Source organism: Rhinatrema bivittatum, chromosome 12 (genome assembly GCF_901001135.1).
Source record: "Rhinatrema bivittatum chromosome 12, aRhiBiv1.1, whole genome shotgun sequence".
NCBI classification, from domain to species: domain Eukaryota; kingdom Metazoa; phylum Chordata; class Amphibia; order Gymnophiona; family Rhinatrematidae; genus Rhinatrema; species Rhinatrema bivittatum.
In genome coordinates, this window is record NC_042626.1 from 33,973,395 (window position 1) to 33,994,989 (window position 21,595).

Sequence of the window (21,595 nt, forward strand, 5' to 3'; positions counted from 1 at the left end):
TTACATAACAGATCCCTCCCTACAAATCCGGGTATGAGGACGATGGAGAAGGGGTAATAATAGGAAGTGGCATAAATGCAAATATTGGCCCCCTTGCACCAGAGACCCATGCCCTTCCTCTGTCAGGCTGTATTTCTTGCTCTGAGTGAATCCTCTCTTTGACTTTTACATTAAATGAAAAAGGGACTTCCATTTTTTATTTGCATTGTTGCTTTTTAATTTTACGTTCACTGAAATAAAACTATTACCTGAACCAGCAGCAATGGAAAAAAGCTTTTATTATTTTTTTTGTAGGTAATTCAGTTAAAACCAAATAATAAAAAAGGATTTCATCCAGATTTGTATAACAATTCCTGAGGACGTATCAGTACTTAAAACTTTTGAAAACTCACGAGTCTCAGCCCCTTCTGCCCTCAGAGAAAAGTGGGGCACTCCTGTGCTGACCCTTACCACCCTGGTCAGTCAGCTGTCACATCTGAGGTCTGAAATTCTTTCACGGCTACAAGCGACAGTGGGCTAGCACTTTCCATTGGATTACCCGGTAGACAGAGCTCTTAGGTATGTGCAATAAAGCTGGACCTCTGCTCTTCTTTCATCATAAACCAGCAACTATATTCCAGTAATACATTCACAGCATAAAAATGGCATGAACAACTGAAAAGCAGGTCCTGCACACAGCTGTCAAGCCTGAGGAGTAAACTCAGGTAAAGAGCAAAAGACTTAAAATCCAATCAAGTCAGACTGCTAGTCCCATGATGATCACTGTAAAATGGCTCCAGGAACTGCAGTTGGGTTTAACCAGTTGACAAGCAGCTGAGCTTTCAAGAGCATTTTTAGGGTATCCAGCTCGTTTCTGTACAGGAAATGGTTTATGAAGTTTTCATCCTCTCTCTTTGATTCTCAGCCATGTTAGTCAATAAGAAATAGAAGAGAGAAAAAGTCTCTTTATGCGAACATGGTAAAAAAAACTAACCACAGCAAGATGCACCAGGAAAATAGTGAAACTCTAATATAAAATTCTTTTCCTGGCAGTGTTAACAGTAGAACGGACTAGATATGCACTGGAACTAGCTCTGACTAACAAACTAGAACATAAAATAGAACAAGAAGTTTGAAGACTGGCATCTAAACAGATGCAAAACAGGTTGTTTTTCCTATTTTACCCAACAGCTCATTAAACCTTTTCTATTCTTAAGAGGGACAACATTCTCCCTACAAGAAATATAAAATAGTTCCCCTTTCAAGATCCTAAAATAAGTGGGACTGTATCAGGGCCTACTGTCTAGCATTCCCTTTGCCCCCCTTCACCAGGTCACACAGACCTTTGTTACATCTGATCATCCCTTTAATCTCCAAACTACCCCTACTGGAAGTATCTGGACCTCTCTGGCTGGTATTAAATGGTGTGCGCCTCTATGCAGCAGAACATAAAATCCATTGCAGGAATGTAGAACTGATGTGATAGAAATCCATGAAAACATCTCTGGTGGAAATGGCATTTTCAATTCGTGTTCTCAGATCCAGTTGCAGAAAGCTCTGCTCTTGTCCAGCTCGGTCGAGGGAAGTGTGTTGGTCTTATTAATCCACATATAGAGTCTTCCCTAGGAGAGGTACATCCATAGACTGAAGAAGGCGGCCAGCTCTGTACTGTTCAAAAATAATAATCTGTTGGGAGAAAAAAAAAAAAGAGATGTTTACTGACAGCATAAGATCCATTTAATTGATAACAGAATGGAAGAGCCTCTTGGGGGTTTATAAATGTAGCCTCAGTCTGTGAGAGGATTAGGGTGTTTCATTGCTCAGCACTAAAGAATAACAATTGAGGGAGGAGCAGCCAGGTCACAATGGGGCCCCCGATTCATGCTAGAAGGGAACAGAGAAAAGATGAACAGGAAGGGACAGGAAGGTTAAGCTGGGGTAAATGGCAGAACGAGACCAAGTGTAGAAGATATTGAAGACAGAAAAACAACTGGAAGGGGAAAAGTCAGAAGAAAAGTGACAAAATTGCAAGGAGAGGGAACCAAGCTGTTGTGGGGATTGATAAAGTGGAAAAGAAAAAGATAAAAAATGGAAAGTGAGATAAGAGAAGAAATTCTTATTGGATGAAACTTAAATGGTATATACACATGTATACCCACTCCCTGGACCTCCATCTGAGTCCAGAAAACCCCCATTTCTCAGTCAGAGATATGTGAAGTACATATTTGTTTAGGGGCTAAAAGCACGTGCCTTGTGTAACACTGAGTGCGTGTTACCCACTAAGATACCAGACAATGTTCAGAAGCGCAGTTTATGTGAGTGCACACATGCAGGAAACATGTAAAAGGCGAAATACATTTGAATCGTATTTCTTCTTTATTTAGATTTCTAAGGGACAATTTTGGGTGGGATAACAAAAGCACTTTTAGCCAGGGGTGGCCAACCGGCATCGCGTGAGCCGCATGCAGCCCTTACTACAAATCGCAGCTCTTTCAGCTGGCTCCAGAACAGTTTCCCCTCTGGAGCCAGCTGAAAGTGTGTAAAATCCTCTCCCAGCTCTGGCCTATGCTAGTCCTCTGTTCTGGGTGGCTGGAACAGACGCAAGCATGCTATCTGCCTCGGGAGCTCGCAGGTCCTACATATGGCAATTCTCTCTTTTCAGCAGGCAGCAAGTGCCAGAAGTTGCAATGTAGTACCTACAACTCCTGCCCACAAACTGGCTGTTGTGAAGAGGAAGGATGATCGCATGTAGAATCTGCGAGCTTCCTTGCTGACCCCACCCCACCGTTTTCGCCACTGCTGTTTTCATCGTTGCCACAGCACAAAATAATCCAACATTTGTAGAGAAACCTAAGAAGAAAAAAAAACCAGAGCTCCAACAAAAGAACCGAAGGCCTCAAAGGCAAAACAATTTAAGTTTGCTTAGCTATTTTAGGAAAAATATACCATTTTAATTCTAGGAACAACTTCCCTCTGTGATGGAAGAATGTTTTCAATAAAAAGTCTCTATTAATTTCTAATATGAAGGAAACTAAAAATGTTGCTGGAACATTTTCAGCTTCCATGGAGTTTTCTAACAATTGAGAAACATTTAACCTGCCTAAGGTTAATTGAACAACTGGTTGTGCCTCCTCCACATTCCCTGTAGTTTTCTTTTGCAGTAAATAATAAATGTTCACAATCAGGAGCATTGCTTTAACAGAAAATTCCACAATCTCTAACAAATATTTCCTAAACATTTTTCTAGTGGAAATCACAGCAGTTTAAGGGAATTAACACAGGAAAATTGGTTCTTACCTGCTAATTTTCGTTCCTGTAGTCCACCGGATCAGTCCAGACTGCTGGGTTTTGCCTCCCCTCCAGCAGGTGGAGACAGAGAAGGTTTTGACTAACACTGCCCTTAAGATATGGCAGCTGAGATTCAATGCCAAGAAATGCAGAGTCATGCATATGGGGAGTGGAAATCCGAATGAACTGTATTCGATGGGGGGAGAAAGGGTGATGGGCACGGAGCAGGAGAGACACCTTGGGGTGATGGTGTCTAATGATCTGAAGTCGGCGAAACAATGTGACAAGGCGATAGCTAAAGCCAGAAGAATGCTGGGCTGCATAGAGAGGAATATCAAGTAAGAAAAGGGACGTGATTATCCCCTTGTACAGGTCCTTGGTGAGACCTCACCTGGAGTATTGTGTTCAGTTCTGGAGACCGTATCTCTGAAGAGACAGAGACAAGATGGAGGCGGTCCAGAGAAAGGCGACCAAAAAGATGGAAGGTCTTCATCAAATGACTTATGAGGAGAGATTGAAGAATCTAAATATGTACACCCTGGAGGAAAGGAGGAGCAGAGGTGATATGATACAGACTTTCAGATACTTGAAAGGTTTTAATGATCCAAAGACAACGACAAACCTTTTCCGTAGGAAAAAAAATCAGCAGAACCAGGGGTCACGATTTGAAGCTCCAGGGAGGAAGATTCAGAACCAATGTCAGGAAGTATTTCTTCACGGAGAGGGTGGTGGATGCCTGGAATGCCCTTCCGGAGGAAGTGGTGAAGACCAAAACTGTGAAGGACTTCAAAGGGGGGTGGGATAAACACCGTGGATCCATAAAGTCAAGAGGCCGTCAATGAAGAGTGGGTGGCTCGCCAGAATGACGGCTACTGCCTGGAGATAATACCCTTATTCAATAAACATACACATGGTTACTGTGACTCCAACATCGCTCTAAGCTTCAACAGCAAGAGGAAATGTGGAAAAAAGGATTTGCACTCACAAAGCGGGGAGTAGCTGGCTTGTTACGGCAGTTACTACCCCAAACCAAATAAGCCTGATACTTCACTTTCAATGCATATCCAGCATAGCTCTCTGCTTCAACGGCAGGGGAGAAGAAAAACTGATACTTCACGCATATCCAGCATAGCTCTCTGCTTCAACGGCAGGGGAGAAGAAAAACTGAAACTTCACGCATATCCAGCATAGCTCCCTGCTTCAATGGCAGGGGAGAAGAAAAACAACCAATAAGGGCTGAATAACATAGTCTGGGTAAAACAAATAAGCATGGGTGTAGCTTGCTTATTGCGGCGGTTACTACCCCTACTACCCCTAACTAACCAAGCTTGATATTTCACTTGGATGCAGCTCCATCACTGCTCTCTACATTAATGGTGGGGGTGGAAGGGAAATAGAACCAAAGCGCTAAGAGAAACAGATACGTATGAGAAAAAAATGTGTGAAGCTTGCTGGGCAGACTGGATGGGCCGTTTGGTCTTCTTCTGCTGTCATTTCTATGTTTCTAAGTTGAGTGCAGTCCGTCAGTATTGAACTGTACCCAAGCCAGATGAAAGGAATACAACTCACACTATGTACAAATTTCCCCTCAAACGAGCAGATGGAAGAAGAAACCTTGGAAATTGAATAAGAACTGTTACCCGCACAACACACCTGCGCGGGACCAGAACCTGAAGCCAAAACACTGAATGAGTGAACTCTCCAACTCCCCTAACCCAACCTGGGCGGGAGTCTGGACTGATCCGGCGTACTACAAGAACAAAAATTAGCAGGTAAGAACCAATTTTCCTTTCCCTGTACATACCCGGATCAGTCCAGACAGCTGGGATGTACCAAAGTTTCCTTCCAGAGGGTGGGCCCCCAAGAGTCCCGTGCGAAGCACCCTGTCACCAAAACCCCCTGCTTCTGGGGCCTGGACGTCAAGACAGTAGTGCTTGGCAAATGTATGCAAGGACTTCCAAGTAGCTGCCCTACAGATTTCCTGAGGTGAAACCTGTTGACACTCATCCTAAGAGGCCTCATGCGAGTGGGTAGTGTGTGCATGAAGCCCGACAAGCACCAGCCGACCTTTTGCGACGTACACAGAGTTAATCCTCCTTCAACCACCGAGCAATAGAGGCCCTAGACGCCTTTTGCTCCCGTCTGGGGCCGCTCCACAGCATGAACAGATGATCAGACAGGTGGAAACTGTTGGTAACCTCTAAGTAATGTAACAGCGCCCGCCTCACATCCAACTTCCGCAAATCCCTGGACTGAAGGGTTGGAGGATCCGAAACCAGGAAGGAAGAGAGTTCCACAGACTGATTCAAATGGAAGGATGTTACCACCTTAGGCAGAAAAGAGGGAACTGTTCTCAAGGACACTTCTGAATCCGAAATCCACAAGAATGGTTTACGACAAGACAGAGCCTGAAGCTCAGACACCCACCGGGCTAAGGAAATAGACACCAGAAAGACCACCTTCAAAGTGAGATCCTTTAGAATTGCTTGCTTCAATGGCTTTAATGGTGACGCACACATGGCCCTCAAAACCAGATTGAGGCTCCAGGAGTGACAAGGATTCCGAATGGGAGGACATAAATGCTTTACCCCCCCAAAGGAAGGGGACCACGTCTGGATGAGATGCCAAACGAACACCTCGCACACTCCCTTGAAGACAACCTAGAGCCGCTACCAGAACTCTCAGGGAATTAAAGGATAAACCTTTCATGAGGCCATCCTGCAAAAAAGGCCAAGACATCACTCACGGAGGCATGGGTCGTGTCCATCCTGTGTTCTTCATACCAAGACTCAAAAACACCCCAAACTCTGACATACACCAGGGAAGTAGAGGTTTTCCAGGACTGCAAGAGGGTAGTAATCACCGACTCTGAATAACATTTATTCCTTAGGCGCTCCCTCTCAAAAGCCAGGCCGCGAGACAGAAGCGATCCGCCCCTTCCAAACAAACAGGCCCTTGGAGGAGGAGGAGGTCCGGCAAGATCGGAAACTGTAAGGGATTGTCCACCGCTAGGTTGACCAGGTCCGCAAACAACGGATGCCTCGGCCATTCTGGAGCCACGAGAATTACATCCCCTCAGTATGTCTCTACTCGGAGCAACACTTTGCCGATCAGCGGCCATGGTGGAAACACGTACAGCAGAAGATTTGACGGCCAAGGGAGGACCAGAGCGTCCACTCCTTCTGCTCCTGGCTCCCGATGCTGACTGAAAAATCACGGGGCCTTGGCATTGTGAAAGGTTGCCATCAAGTCCATGCAGGGCTGGTTCCACCTGCTGCATATGAAACGAAAGGTGCGGTCTGAAAGCTCCCACTCTCCGGGATCCAACTGGTAACGACTCAGGAAGTCTGCTTGAATGTTGTCCGAGCCCACAATATGAGAGGCTGCTATCCGCTCCAGATGCAGTTCCGCCCAGCTGAACAACTCCCGGGCTTCAAGGGCTACCGCTCAGCTCTTGGTGCCCCCCTGGCGATTAATATAGGCTGTGGCATTGTCTGACAGGATCCTCACTGGCCTTCCCTCCACCAGCTGGAGGAGAGCATGGAGAGCCAGTCGCACGACCCTGGTCTACAACCAGTTGATGGACCACGAGGACTCCGGTGTCCAAAGGCCTTGGGCAGAACTGCACTGACAAACAGCCCCCCAACTGGAGAGGCTGGCATCCATAGTTACTACTGTCCAAGAGGGGACCTCCAGGACCACCCTGCATCGAAGCTCGCCTGGGGTGAGCCACCAGAAGAGACTGGACCGAGCAGACTCAGTGAGTGGAAGCGGAAGCTGAAACTGCTCGGAGAGTGGATCCCAGTGAGATAGTAAGGCTGATTGTAGAGGTCTCATATGTGCAAAGGCCCATGGGACCAACTCCAAGGTGGAAGCCATGGAACCCAGAACTTGCAGGTAATCCCAGGTCCTGGGCATGCGCATGGCCAGCAGCGAGCGAACTTGAGCTTGCAACTTGTGGATCCATTCCTTGGTTAGGAACACCTTGCCTATTCCCGTGTCGATCAGGGCTCCCAAGAACTCCAGGGTTTGGGAGGGAACCAGATGACTCTTGGCCAAATTGACTATCCAACCCAGGGACCGCAATAGGAACAGGACCAGATTCACTGCTTCATTACAGAGAGATTCTGACTTCACTCGAATCAGCCAGTCGTCCAAGTAAGGGTGCACCAGCACCCCTTCCTTCCAAAGGGCCGCTGCCACCACCATTACCTTGGTAAAGGTCCTGGGCACCGTCACTAGACTGAAAGGCAGGGTGCAAAACTGAAAATGCTCCCCTAGGATCATAAAGCGGAGGAATCTTTGGTGGTCAGGATGAATCCCTATGTACAGGTAAGCCTCCGTCAGGTCCAGGGATGCAAGGTACTCTCCCTTGTGGACTGCCGCAATCACCGACTGCAAGGTCTCCATGTGAAAACGCGGCACCCGAAGCTTCCTGTTCACCTTCTTCAAGTCGAGGATGGGTCTGAAAGTGCCATCCTTCTTGGGTACTACGAAGTAGATGGAATATCTGCCACTTCCTTGCTCTGCAGGAGGCATCGGCACAATGGCCCCCAAGTCTCGGAGGCGATGGACGGTAGCTCGCACTGCCACCTTCTTTTGCTGATAAGAGTATGGGGAGATGAAGAAACAATCCTTGAGAGACCGAGCAAATTCTAAAGCGTAACCTTGACCGATTACATCTAGAACCCATTGGTTGGAGGTAATTTTGGCCCACTCCCTGACAAAGAGAGCCAGCCGGCCCCTGATGAGCGGCACCGAGGAGTGGACCGACATCGCTTCATTGAGAAGACTTTGGTTCACCCATGCCCTGGGAGGAACCATCTCTGCTGCGCTGGCGGCCGTGAAAGGGCTGACCCCATGACAGCTGCCTGTTCGTGAGTTGCCAGGCAGAAGAATCGGAGGATCTAGATGCCCGAAATCTACAGTTTCCCCGGAAACGTGCCCGAAAAGGAAAGGGATTCCTCGGTTAATTTGTGAACCTTATTCTCACCCAAGGACTTGATCATCTCCTCCAACTCCTAACGAAACAGCAGCTTACCCTTAAAGAGCAAAGAACCCAGCTGCGTCTTGGAGGAGATGTCTGCCACCCAAGTCCTCAACCAGAGGAGCCTGCGAGCGGAAATGGCGGACATCATGAACCTGGCCGAGGTCCACAGCAGATCGTACAATACATCTGCACTGTAGGTGATCACGGCCTCGAACTGCTCAGTCTGAAGGGCCTCCACCTCTGAGAGGGACTTATCCATTTGGAGTTGTTGTGCCCAACGAAGACCTGCTCGGGCTGCATATAGCAGCCCGAGCCCCCAGCACGGATACCTCAAAAATCTTCTTTAGGTGAGCTTCCAGCTTTTTGTCCTGAAGATCCTTGAGCGCCGTAGAGCCAGTAACCGGGATAGTCATCTTTTTGGTTACTGAGGACACCGCAGCATCCACTTTTGGGATCCTAAGAAGGTCCAGGGCATCCTCCAGAAGCGGATATAGCTTGTCCACGGCTCTACTCACTTTCAACCCTATATCCAGGGTATCCCTCCCGGAAAAGCAAGGTGGTGACCTACGCATGAAAGGGAAAAGCCGTAGTTGGACACCGGAGGCCCAACATCACTGGATCCACTGCTCCCAACACTGCACTCTCCTGGGGGGCCTCAATGTCCAGCTCCTCAAGAACTGCGGGAATCAGGGGGCTAGTTCTTCTCCTTGGAACAAACGCACCACCCTGGGATCATCTCCGGCAAGTAGAGGAGCCTCAGACTGAGACTAATCGGGATCCGGGTCCAGCCCATCGGAAGGCCCCTCCGGAGGATCTGAGTCCTGTGCAGGAACAGGAGTGGAAGCTGCCGCGGGAAGCACAGACCTCACTGGGCGAGAAACTGGAGACTCCCGCCCTCTCGGGGTTTTGAGGCCCCGTGGGGACTGCAGCTGCAGCTCCGTCCTGGCTGGGACCCTTGAACAGCTTGCCCACGCTAGAGGACACATTCTTATGCCTGCGGCACTTAGTAGAGCATCTGGCCCTGAAGACTCCTCGGAAGAGAGGCTTCCCCACTGCTGCGATTCTGCCCCCACCGGAGGCCCCAGCTTGCGGCGACAACGAGGGCGGGAAATCCCCCTCCCCCCTGGCCATGCGATTGTGGACAAAATGGCTGCCGTTCCCGCGCTAAGTGGGAACGGATCATCCGACGGCTCCTGAGCCAAAGCGAGTCTCCCAGGCTCCTGGAAAACTGATGGCTTCCCCTCGCAGAGGGCTTGGAGGGTCCCTCCCCGCCAGGGAGGCACTCCGAACATAGACTGTTGTGTGAGAGTCGATGATCCCAGGGTGGTGCGTTTGTTCCGAGGAGAGGAACTAGCCCCCTGATTCCCGCAGTTCTTGAGGAGCTGGACATTGAGGCCCCCCAGGAGAGTGCAGTGTTGGGAGCAGTGGATCCAGGAAAGCAGGGCAGGGGTTACAGAGAGGGGAAAAAAACCCACGGGAGCCGTCCAATGCAGCAGTTGCTGGAGCAGGGACATCCTAAGCCTACCTGCACTCTGCACCGATCCGAGGTAGTGCTAATTGTATCTTTTCTTTTTTTTTAAAAACTTTAACCTAGCTTTTGGCTGCAGGCTCCCACTGTCCCATGGCAGGATGAGTGACCCAGGCTTCTCGGTATCAACCTGGGTGCAACTGCCAAAATGGGGAGGGGGGGTGTCAAGCTACCTGGTCTCTGACCCTCTGCTCGAACGCCTTTAATACCAGGGGGGATGAACCCACCGGGACCTAGCAACCCCCTGGGAGGCAGTACACTCGTCTTCTAAGAAAATTCTGTCGTCTTCTTCTTTTTTTTTTTTACTTCAGACTGTAGGAGTTTCCACCTCCTCCATCTGCTGGAGACAGAGAAATACTGATGGACTGCAGGTGGCACCTCAACTTAAGGGCAGTGTCAGTCAAAAACTTCTCTGTCTCCATCTGCTGGAGGGGAGGCAAAACCCAGCTGTCTGGACTGATCCGGGTACGTACAGGGAACTTGCTTTCCTCGTAAGGGTCAGAACTCGATCTGGTGAACCCTCCAGTTTTACTTTTGGCAGAGTGCCAGACCCACTGCAGATTACATCCACCTGCTTGATGTCTGCCTACTCACAAACTAGTCAGAATGCATCAGCTGACATGCCCATCTGCTGTGACATAACTGTGGCACTGCATTTCCCTTTATTCACATCCTTACCATAAGCAAGCAGATGGATAGAGAAGGGAGGGAGATTATTTTAGACCTCCTAAATGAAGTCTGAATCCAAAATATACCATAGGACAGCTTCCCATTGCTTTCCAAGAATAGCGTGTGCTGTCAGAAGCTCCTGCTGCCAACAAAGTCATCAGAGACCACCTTGAGACTTGACCTATCAGTGCAGGAACTGAGACTCCCAGCTGTTGGTTCTCAAGGAGATATGGAGAATCGGTCCCAACAGAACTGCTGCCCAAAGTGCCCCTAAGACTTTGCCTATGCTCTACTGGAAACCTGAGCCTATAGCTTTCCTAGGAGTGGCTTACTCCTAGCTGCTGCAACAGTCCACATGTCAGCACCAGCTGCTGGAGACAGAGAAATTACTGAAGAGCTGTAGGCTGACCCCGACCCCTATAAGGGGCATGAAGTCAGCTCTTAGCCCTTTTTCTCTATCTCGATCTGTTAGCAGGGGGGCATAAACCGCTCATCTGGACTGGTCTGGCATAGACAATAAGGAATTTACTGCGAGATGCATCAAATCGCGATTGTGCTTTAACACATGTCAAACAATGTATATCTCGCAACAGAGCACTATAGCGGCGATATACACAATATTTGGAATATCCCTCGCCCTGGTACCCTCCCCTATTACAATTACCTTCTTTGCATGTGATATGCATGCATGAATAATGTAAATGCATGAAAGAAGATCATTAACAGGCAATTTGATGTTAATATTTTAATCAAGGATGACTGAGAAAGTGGTCAGTGCAATAAAATAACACCTATTTGAAATGCGGTAAATGTGAGACAGGAGCCCTGGTACCCTAACATGGATCCCGAGGATCCCATATCCCATTTAAAGTGCTGTCAAAAAAAATGCTGCGGCTCAAGCAAAGGTTGAGTAGGGGTTAGAGCAGCCCCAACTGCCTAAAAGTTTAAAAGTAGGTGCCTGCATGGTGATCAACTCCCCCCAAATTAAGCCAAATAAAGAAGTAGTTCCAGGTTTCCGCCTGTAACACCTCCCAGCCCCCCAAAGTGCTCAAAATAAAATAAAGGTCTTCTGGACCTGCCCCCCCCAAAATGCATTAAAAAAAAATTTAAGATTTATTTTCAGGTCACCATTCTGAAAATGGTGCCGACCAAGCCGGGTGCGAGGGAGCTCCTTGGCCCCCCCAAGGGACCTGTTTGGGATTTTAAAGGTTCAGAGGGTGTGGGAGAGGGGTTCCTGTGGGTGACGGAAGTAGGGGGCCCAGAAGACCTTCATTATTTTTATGTACTTTGGGGGGGCCCGGAAGACCTTTATTTTATTTTGAGCACTTGGTGGGGGGGGGGCCTTGCTATTCGGCCACCTATTTTTAAACTTTTAAGCAGTAGGGGCCACCTCAAGTGGCAGCCCTGGGTAGAGCAAGGGGTCAGCCCTCACCCCCGCTCAACCTTTTCTTGAGCTGTGGGTTGTTTTTGTTGGGTTTTTTTGCAGTAGAGGACCTAAATATGTATACCCTGGAGGACAGGAGGCAAAGGGGAAATATGATACAGGCCTTCAGATACCTGAAAGGTTTCTATGATACACATTTGACAAACCTTCTCCGTAAGAAAGAAATCAGTAAAACTAGGGGGTCATGAAATGAAATTCCAGGGAGGACAACTTAGAACCAACGCCAGGAAACATTTCTTCACGGAGAAGGTGGTGAATCCCTGGAATGCCCTTGCGGAGTTGGTGGTGAAGACAAAAACAGTGAAGATTTCAAAGGGGCATGGGATAAACACTGTGGATCCCTAAAGGCTAGAGGTTGGAAATGAGGAAGACAGCGCAAGGGGGTAACTTGCTGGTGTGATGGTTACTACCCTTAACCATCAAGCCTTCATATTGTTGATACAACTCAACATTGCTCCCTGTTTTAACGGCAGGGGGAAAAAAGGAAAATTTCAGACAGCAACCAACAAGGACAAGAATTTTACAGTCTGGGAAAACAAACAGGCATGGGGTAACTTGGTGATGCGGCTGTTACTACCCTTAACCATAAGCCTTATACTTGTGATGTCACTCTAACACTCCTCTCTGCTTCAACGGTGAAAAATAACGGGGAATTGGACTCAGACAGAAATCAACAAGGGCCCTGACTTTAATGGTTTGGGAAAATAAGTAGGGGGGGGGTAACTGAAAGGCAGATGTCACCCCCTGATGATACCTTTATGTGGGAGACCTGTATGGCACGGCTCTTGCTAACATAAGCTTGCTGGACAGAGTAGATGGATCATTTGGTCCTTTTCTGCTGTCATTTCTATGTTTCATTAAGGAAATGGCGGCCCCTTGAGGTTAGGGTCGCTATCGTGTTAAAAGGCCATTCGTTACGTTCTTTTGTCCTGCAGTGTTTGGCCACGAGACAAAAGAATGCACCATTGAGTTGCAATTTTTGGGGGGGAGGGGCTCCACTATCATGGCAATTTTCCCTCTGCAATAGTGGGACCCCTCCTGTGAAAAAGCATCATGGCTTTATGAATCCAGGCCTTAGTTTTAAATATGCTGCCCTACTGTTGTTTCAGGTGTTTGGATGTAGGACTCTTTTGGCTCGCCAAGGTATATCATCATCTTTATAAATTTATCAACAGTTTCCATTGACCTGGTGTTTCCATTGACCTGGTTCTTCCACCCGGTTTACCCTCTTGGATCTCCAAGAAGAAGGAGAAGGAAGAGAGATATAAAGGCGTTGGCTTACCTCATTTTCACCTGGATGAAGCCATGTTCCTGGGAGGTATAAAGTACTTTGAGGGCCAATATTCCAGTATCGTCCAAGGTTCTGTCCATTGACAAATATAACACCCTTCTCCCAACCCTACCAAAAGAAAAAATGCAAAGGAAAGCAAACTATGGAAAACCAGCATAGGCATTAAGCAGTATAGATAGAGTGAAATTTGGACTGCTGTGCATGCTAGGAAGAGATGAAGAGTGCAGAGCCAGCTAAATAACCAGAAATCTTACCTCAAGCTTCAAAAAAGTGTCCAGAGGCATGAAACCCACTCGCAACGTTCCTCGAAAAAACGCTGGGCCCTCAGGTTCATCAGGGACATCATTCCATTGTGCTACCTGTAGACTTTTCCAGGGAAAAGAAAACATACATGCATTGGATAGCAAGAAAACAAATTTTGCAAGATACAAGGGCAAGGAAAAGAGAGTGCTACTAATATGCATTCTAGTCACCTAGAGGGCAATTGTAAGTAGCCTGCATAGTTGCAAAATAAATGGATATTTCTACCAAATTTACTTTGTAGCTAATTTTCAAAGAGAAACTTCTTTGGTAGTTTCTCTTTTAAAATAGCTACCTTAGAGGTGAATGGGGCCAAGATGACAGCATAAGAGGCAGCAAAGCAGAGTACCTCTGCTGATTAAATTGTTTCTTGCCGTTTTATGAGTTTTCTGGTTTGCTATGCCATCTAAAAGAAATGGAAAAAAATATCAGAGTTTTTCCCCCCTGAACCTCAGACCTTCTCATCTCACCAACAGAGAATGAATTGCTTGCCTGTGGACTTGTTCAAGAGGGCTAATGGGTCCCCATTGTCGCTTCTGAGGAGGAGCACCGAATTGGCCTGAGAAAGAGACATCGCTATGCCTTCTAGATCAATGCCTCCTGCTTTCAAGAGAGAAGGGCATTGAATTGCATAGACTGAAGATGTCAATGGTGGAGGAGCAGCTGGGGGAACCTGGCCTTGGAATCTCCCAAGCAAAGAGGAAGTGGCAATATGAATGGCTAACATGTTTCTGGGGACCGGATTGAATGGGCTTTGCATGGGGAGGGAGCAATGCATCTTCAGTTTAAGGGGAAACTTGATGGAATATGCTGCTCCAAGTTCAACATCAACCTTCCTGGGTGAGTCTCATTCTCTGTCAGATAAACGTCCTGTGGTAACTTTGGATTCCTTGTGGCCAGCATTGGTCATATTAGACAAACCATTAGTAAAATATTCTTCTGAGATAGGTTATTTGGTTTCTAAAGTAGAAACACTGGGCCAAGGACAGGAACAGATGGGAAAGATTTGACAATTGGAGGAAGATCTTAAGGAAATCAGAGAGACTAATACAGGATAAAGCAGAGCTGCTTACCTGTATAACAGGTGTTCTCCAAGGACAGCAGGATGTCAATCCTCACACATGGGTGACATCATCAAATGGGGAGTCCTGTACAGAAACTTGTGTTAAAATTTCTAGAACTTTGACTAAGCCTCAATGAGTATGCTCATGCAAGCAATATACCACGTGTCCAAGCTGTGTCCCCTCAGTCTTATATCACAGAAACAAAAGAATAAAATAATTAAGCAGAAAAACTCACATAGCAGAAACTTAATTTCTCAGGGTGGTGGACAGGTTTCGTGAGGATTGACATCCTGCTATCCTTGGAGAACACCTATTACAGGTAAACAACTCTGCTTTCTCTGAGGACAAGCAGGATGGCAGTCTTCAAAATTGTGCTACAGGCTGTCCTCCAACATAAAAGGGGACCAACAATACACCAAAATAAGTGCCAATGGGCACAATACTAGTTTTGTTGGTAATGGGGGGATAGCCTGAATAAAAACATGCCCTAGGAGGGAACAGAGTTGTGTTCTATACCTTGACAGAACTGGTGGCCCTGCTAATGTTGATGGCTTGGCATCCATCGATGTGGCTCCAAGGTCCCTCAATGCCGATGGATCGGTTTTCTCCAGTCCGAAAATGTGCTCCATCTTTTTGAGCAGGATATTACATCTCTCTGGGGGTCATCCTGGCACACTTGCAACTCCAGACATCTTGTGATGCCCCAAGGCAGAGGACACATCTATCATGGGGATCCATGACAGACATGGTCCTTTGTACACCTGGGGCAACACTTGAAACACAAAGTGGACATGTCATGAAACAAAAGAGACGCAAGATTGAAATCGATGGTGGCAACCATCGGGCACTGAATGAACTGCTGCCCTGGTTCATAGACAACGAAGATAAACTTATCCAAAAACATTGAAAAACTTATCTAGGATGCTAACAGGCGAACCGAGAGGACCCTATGTCGACTGTGTGAGACAACATGAAAGACTACTTGAAAAAGTAGGCCAAAAAAATTAAGAAAAAACAACCGCGAGACATGAAACTCCGCAGAAAAGAAGAGACTGAGGGGACCCCATGTGGATGCATGGTATATTGCATGCGTAAGCATGCTCAATGAGGTTCAAAATTCTAGAAACTTTGACATAAGTTTTCCATGCTAGGCTCCATCTGATGATGTCACCCATATGTGAGGACTGTCATAAAGCTTGTCCTCAGAGAATTTATGTATTTATTTTAAAACATTTGTTACCCACCCTTCCTACATTTAGGGCGGGGTAAAAAAAAAAAGAGGCTATTCATTGTAATAGGGCGTATGTAGAAAATTATATTAGATATTTATAGCTGTGGTTCTTGAATTTCTCAAAAGTTCTTGGCACGATGCCTTGAAAGATTTTAAGAAACACCTGATTAAAGTGTTAGGAATATCAGCACTTTCACCAGTGAATAAAGATTAAAGAAGAAGTAAGAGGTGATGCTCAATTATTATTGGACAGTTTGGACCTAACAACCTTTTTAGAGAAGTCTGATGTGGAAAAACATATTAGAGTCACACTTCATTTTTCTTTAGTAATCGAAAAAGACCTAAATGTACTTCCATAGGATGAATGAATTATTTTTGCGGCAAAGAACTGGATAAATCAAGGTCCATATTCAGACACAGTCTGGCTAGCAAAGTCGGCCAGATAAACTTATCCGGCTAATTATAGACGTATATTCAAAGTGAAACCGCACTATTGAATATAGCCGGCTATCTTAAAGTTAGCTGGCTATCTATAGCCGCCGAACTTTAGGGCAGCTCTTTGGCCCAACCAGGCTTAGCCGGCTAAGTCATTCATCTAACTCTGAATATTGGAGTTAGCTGGTTAAATTTGCCTGTTAATTCAACTCCCCCCAGTTATGCCCCTGGAAGGCCCCTAACTTAGCCAGCTAAAGTCTAACCTAACTTATTAAGAGGCTAGAATTTAGCCAGATATGTGCCCAAATATTAATTTAGCTGGCTAACTTCTGAGTTAACAAACCAAAATATATCAATGTGATACACCACTATTTCAGCGATCTAAACAACAATACAAAAAATCATAGGTGAAGACCTCTATCGCTGATGTTAATGAAATTTTTGCGGATGCTGATGGAATTTTTTTATAGTAAATAAAATATACTTTTTGCACCTACATAATGTGGAACATACTTATTTAATATGAACTATGTTATGTTTGATAAAATGTTAAAGGAGTTAGAGGAAAGTTTCATACATAATGTAGGTGTCCCCACACCACTACTTTGTGGTAGATAATCATAAACTCTCCTCCTCCTCCTCATGTGCAATTTTCTTGTGTATGAAAAGAATTTTTTTACTTTTTTTCTATATATAATATAATAACCTTAAGACTCTGCCGGGGCAAGAGGGTCGATAAGATTTCGATGCGAAATAACGCGTTTGTGAGGCTTAACAAGCGTTAATACTAAATAAATGAAAGTCAGACTTCCCCAATTGGTGTTGGTATGTGATGTCCGTCTTCTGATAACAGTCCCGACACGAACTATCCGTGTTTCAGATGTCAAATCTTTCCTCAGGGGTGTGCGAGTTGATACTAGACAACCAACTTCTAGGGGTCTGAGTCTCTCCGCGCCATGATTACTCGAACAGTTTCCACGTTCGCCTCCGATAGATGTTACTTCGACCTCGCCTCCGGAAGGATAGTCTATAGGTGTGCCATGACCCCTTTTATATGAGTCACTGGAAGTAAAATTAGCCAATGAAATCATTGAAAAGGCCTTGAAAACCTGTGACGTGACTGGCCGACCTGGTTGGGAACTGCCAGACCTGGTCGGGAACTTACTAGTGCCGAAGCACAAACCTAAGGGAATTGCGCTGATTGGTGTACCTTTATCATGCGTCAATGACGCACTGAATTAGCGTGCTAAACCTGGATAAATGGGGGATATCTAAACGTGTGATACTACTGATCAAACGTGTTAGAGTGTCATAAACTGTCAAGTTCACCTGAATTAATAAAAAGTATTAAACTTTACAACAAGGTATTCCAATTAAGTTCGTCGTTCATGCCCCGGGGGGCAGATGATGAAAGCGTAAAAATCCAAAATGCTTCACGGTTATTGAGGAGGATACGAACGTCGCCCCCTCTCACTGGGGGTTCTATGTGTTCTAATACTGTCCAGTATTAGAAACTGGTCAGTATTAGAACACATAGAAGGAGGATACGAACGTCGCCCCCTCTCACTGGGGGGTTCTATGTGTTCTAATACTGTCCAGTTTCTAATACTGTCTAATACTGTCTAATACTGTCCAGTTTCTAATACTGGACAGTATTAGAACACATAGAACCCCCAGTGAGAGGGGGCGACGTTCGTATCCTCCTCAATAACCGTGAAGCATTTTGGATTTTTACGCTTTCATCATCTGCCCCCCGGGGCATGAACGACGAACTTAATTGGAATACCTTGTTGTAAAGTTTAATACTTTTTATTAATTCAGGTGAACTTGACAGTTTATGACACTCTAACACGTTTGATCAGTAGTATCACACGTTTAGATATCCCCCATTTATCCAGGTTTAGCACGCTAATTCAGTGCGTCATTGACGCATGATAAAGGTACACCAATCAGCGCAATTCCCTTAGGTTTGTGCTTCGGCACTAGTAAGTTCCCGACCAGGTCGGGCAGTTCCCAACCAGGTCGGCCAGTCACGTCACAGGTTTTCAAGGCCTTTTCAATGATTTCATTGGCTAATTTTACTTCCAGTGACTCATATAAAAGGGGTCATGGCACACCTATAGACTATCCTTCCGGAGGCGAGGTCGAAGTAACATCTATCGGAGGCGAACGTGGAAACTGTTCGAGTAATCATGGCGCAGAGAGACTCAGACCCCTAGAAGTTGGTTGTCTAGTATCAACTCGCACACCCCTGAGGAAAGATTTGACATCTGAAACACGGATAGTTCGTGTCGGGACTGTTATCAGAAGACGGACATCACATACCAACACCAATTGGGGAAGTCTGACTTTCATTTATTTAGTATTAACGCTTGTTAAGCCTCACAAACGCGTTATTTCGCATCGAAATCTTATCGACCCTCTTGCCCCGGCAGAGTCTTAAGGTTATTATATTATATATAGAAAAAAAGTAAAAAAATTCTTTTCATACACAAGAAAATTGCACATGAGGAGGAGGAGGAGAGTTTATGATTATCTACCACAAAGTAGTGGTGCGGGGACACCTACATTATGTATGAAACTTTCCTCTAACTCCTTTAACATTTTATCAAACATAACATAGTTCATATTAAATAAGTATGTTCCACATTATGTAGGTGCAAAAAGTATATTTTATTTACTATAAAAAAATTCCATCAGCATCCGCAAAAATTTCATTAACATCAGCGATAGAGGTCTTCACCTATGATTTTTTGTAACTTCTGAGTTAGCCAGCTAAATGCTTTTGAATATGGACCTCATCTTGATTTGGCAAGAGTTACTTTGCAACATGGGAAATTATATTTAGAAATGAGACAAGAGGTTCGCATGTTAGGTGCTTCCTTCTTGTTATGATACCCAAGTAAATGTTTGATTAAATATAATGGTATTAAGTTTTCTTTGCTCCAAAGCAATGAAGACCTTTTACTGGATACGCATAAATTGCCTGATATAGATACAGTGCTGGACAAGGATAATCTTAGTTGATCTATTTTCGGTTAATTCAGGGTACTCCTTGCCTAGATTCCAATGTATTTTTATTGTCTGACTTCTTTGAATTATCTCCTATATTTATGATTCCACCCCTCTCTTAGTTTAGTTTGTGGGCTAATGTAGTGAGATTCCAGGATTTATTTTGCTTTCTATTTTTTTTTCTTTTATCTAATGTGTATATTTCTATGGAATTCACTTGAGTTCCTGTAACAAAGTATTCTAGTTGACTTTGTTTTGTTGAAAATTAATAAAGAATAAGTTAAAATAGCTAGATTACTTTTGAAAATCAGTTATGCCTGCCGTTTTCCTTCCCTGACCTAAGCATATCCCTAAGAATACTTCTCTTTAACCAGGCTGAAAGTATGTATATTGTGGAAGCTCATGCTTTCATTTAGATGCCGTGAAGGCAATTTTCAAACAGACCAATTTACCAGGGAAACTGGTACTAAGCCGGATAAATAGCTTTGAACATTTCCTTCGCCAAGTTAGGTCTTCAAAAAGTTCTCCTTCCACAAAGTACGCCTGTTGGCCCCCAGGCAGAATCAGTCACCTAGAAGAATTTTATTTTAATATGAAATAGGAGTCGCGTGATATCTTGTTGTTTCTGCAGTTCCCACTGCATAGCCTAGATCTATGCCTCATCAATTGCTTGGCTTTGAGGCCAGCTTTCTGTACAAGCTCATTCTCTTCTTATAGCGTACAGTAGCATTTCAATACTGCTGACTCAGCTGCTGTCCAAGTTAAAAAATAAATCCTCTCTTAGGATGTACAAGCCTTAAGACAATGCAATACCATCCTTAGAAATAACATAGCCTCTTTCGGTAAGTTAGGGCTTGGAATGGACAGAGTTCGCCCTTGGTGATACTCCAAATCTCTTCCGAGTCTATATGGGTGCATCTGTGGTCTTGCAGCAGGTCTTCCATAGGACCAGGAGGTCAGAGCATAACTGGTCAAGAGTCAGCAAAATTATAGAGAAACAGTTTAATACTTTCAAAGCTACTATCAACAAAACAACCAAAGACTGTTTCTACCAACTACAGGTGCTGAAAAGAATTAGACCTCTTTTCCATGCCCAAGATTTCAGAACCATACTGCAAGCAATCATTTTTTCAAAACTGGACTATTGTAACAGCATCTTACTTGGTCTTCCCGCCTCTTACACCAAACCGCTGCAGATGGTACAAAATGCAGCTGCACGAATACTGACAAACTCCAGGAGAAGGGATCACATAACCCCCATCTTAAAGAACCTCCACTGGTTACCCATACACTTTAGAATAATATACAAGGCCATTCTTACCACATACAAAAATATCCATCTACTGGCTCCCATTGACCTACAGATCCCTCTCCAACTACATAACTCGTCAAGACCGACAAGAGATGCATACAAAGGATCACTACAGGTACCACCGCCCAAATCCACCAGACACATCACGCTAAGAGATCGGGCATTCTCTACAGCCATTCCACCGTTATGGAACTCTATCCCCTCTAACATCAGACTGGAAACATGCATCTCAACCTTCAAAAAAAGACTAAAGACATGGATATTCTTACAAGCATTCCCGGACTCAAACTAATATATCTCATCCTCGCCAATCCTTATCTCCAATTACACCATGATTAACCATCTCCATTATTGTTTACATGTTTGAATTAATAACCTGTCCTTTCTCTTCTTTCTCTGCCAAGTTCCAATCTCCCTGTTATATGTAACTGCATTTTCCGCACCACTGTTTTTTAGTTTATGTTTTTGATGCACCCCTGTTCTATGTGAACCAGCATGATGGGACTGCGTTCCCGAATGCCGGTATATAAAAACCCAAAATAAATAAATAAATAAAAAAATACAGTTTTCATCATACTTAATTCCACATATATGCGGAAAAGCATTGCAACCTGTCAGCATATGAGATAGCTAAACTGTAATGCTGTTTTAAAAGAATAAGAGATTAGGAAAGTCAGATTTGAGTCAGCATAACTACATGCCACTTTCACTTTTATTTTAATAATGTATTAGAAAATTCTAGTCTATAGACATGAGATTCCACTCTTCTGTTCTCTGCAGAATGTGAGAGGATTGCTCAGTGGGATCTGGGAAACATAAGGTGACACTGGCCTAGCTGGCTATTACCTGTGATGCAGTACTAACCTTTCAATAAAAGATTTTTTCATATCAAGACTGTAAATCTTGAAGTTTCGCAAAGGAGCGCTCCTCAGGAGAACGTCCCCAACCATGCCTTAAAGGAGGTAAAAACAAGGGGGGGGGGGGGGAAGGACTATCATCATAACTCAAATAGAAGAGAGCAATGCCTTATTAATTGAAAATAAAGGAAAATT

The 21,595-nt window shown here is 45.1% G+C and overlaps 1 protein-coding gene across 5 annotated transcripts in view; it reads right to left on the reverse strand.

Annotated features, from left to right (window-relative positions):
- Positions 1 to 260: 260 nt before the first annotated feature.
- Positions 261 to 21,595, reverse strand: part of GLB1L2 (galactosidase beta 1 like 2) — a 136,911-nt gene continuing 115,576 nt past the window's right edge. For 4 of the 5 annotated variants that reach the window (XM_029572334.1, XM_029572335.1, XM_029572333.1 and 1 more), the window contains 4 exons: positions 21,408 to 21,495; positions 13,444 to 13,555; positions 13,181 to 13,297; positions 261 to 1,665 (listed from right to left, as the gene is read on the reverse strand). In XM_029572334.1, the coding sequence (XP_029428194.1) occupies positions 1,579 to 1,665; positions 13,181 to 13,297; positions 13,444 to 13,555; positions 21,408 to 21,495 (404 nt within the window). In that variant the 3' untranslated portion in view covers positions 261 to 1,578. Of the gene's footprint in view, positions 1,666 to 13,180; positions 13,298 to 13,443; positions 13,556 to 14,562; positions 14,638 to 21,407; positions 21,496 to 21,595 lie in introns of those variants that run through there. The other variant, XM_029572338.1, reaches the window with a different exon arrangement.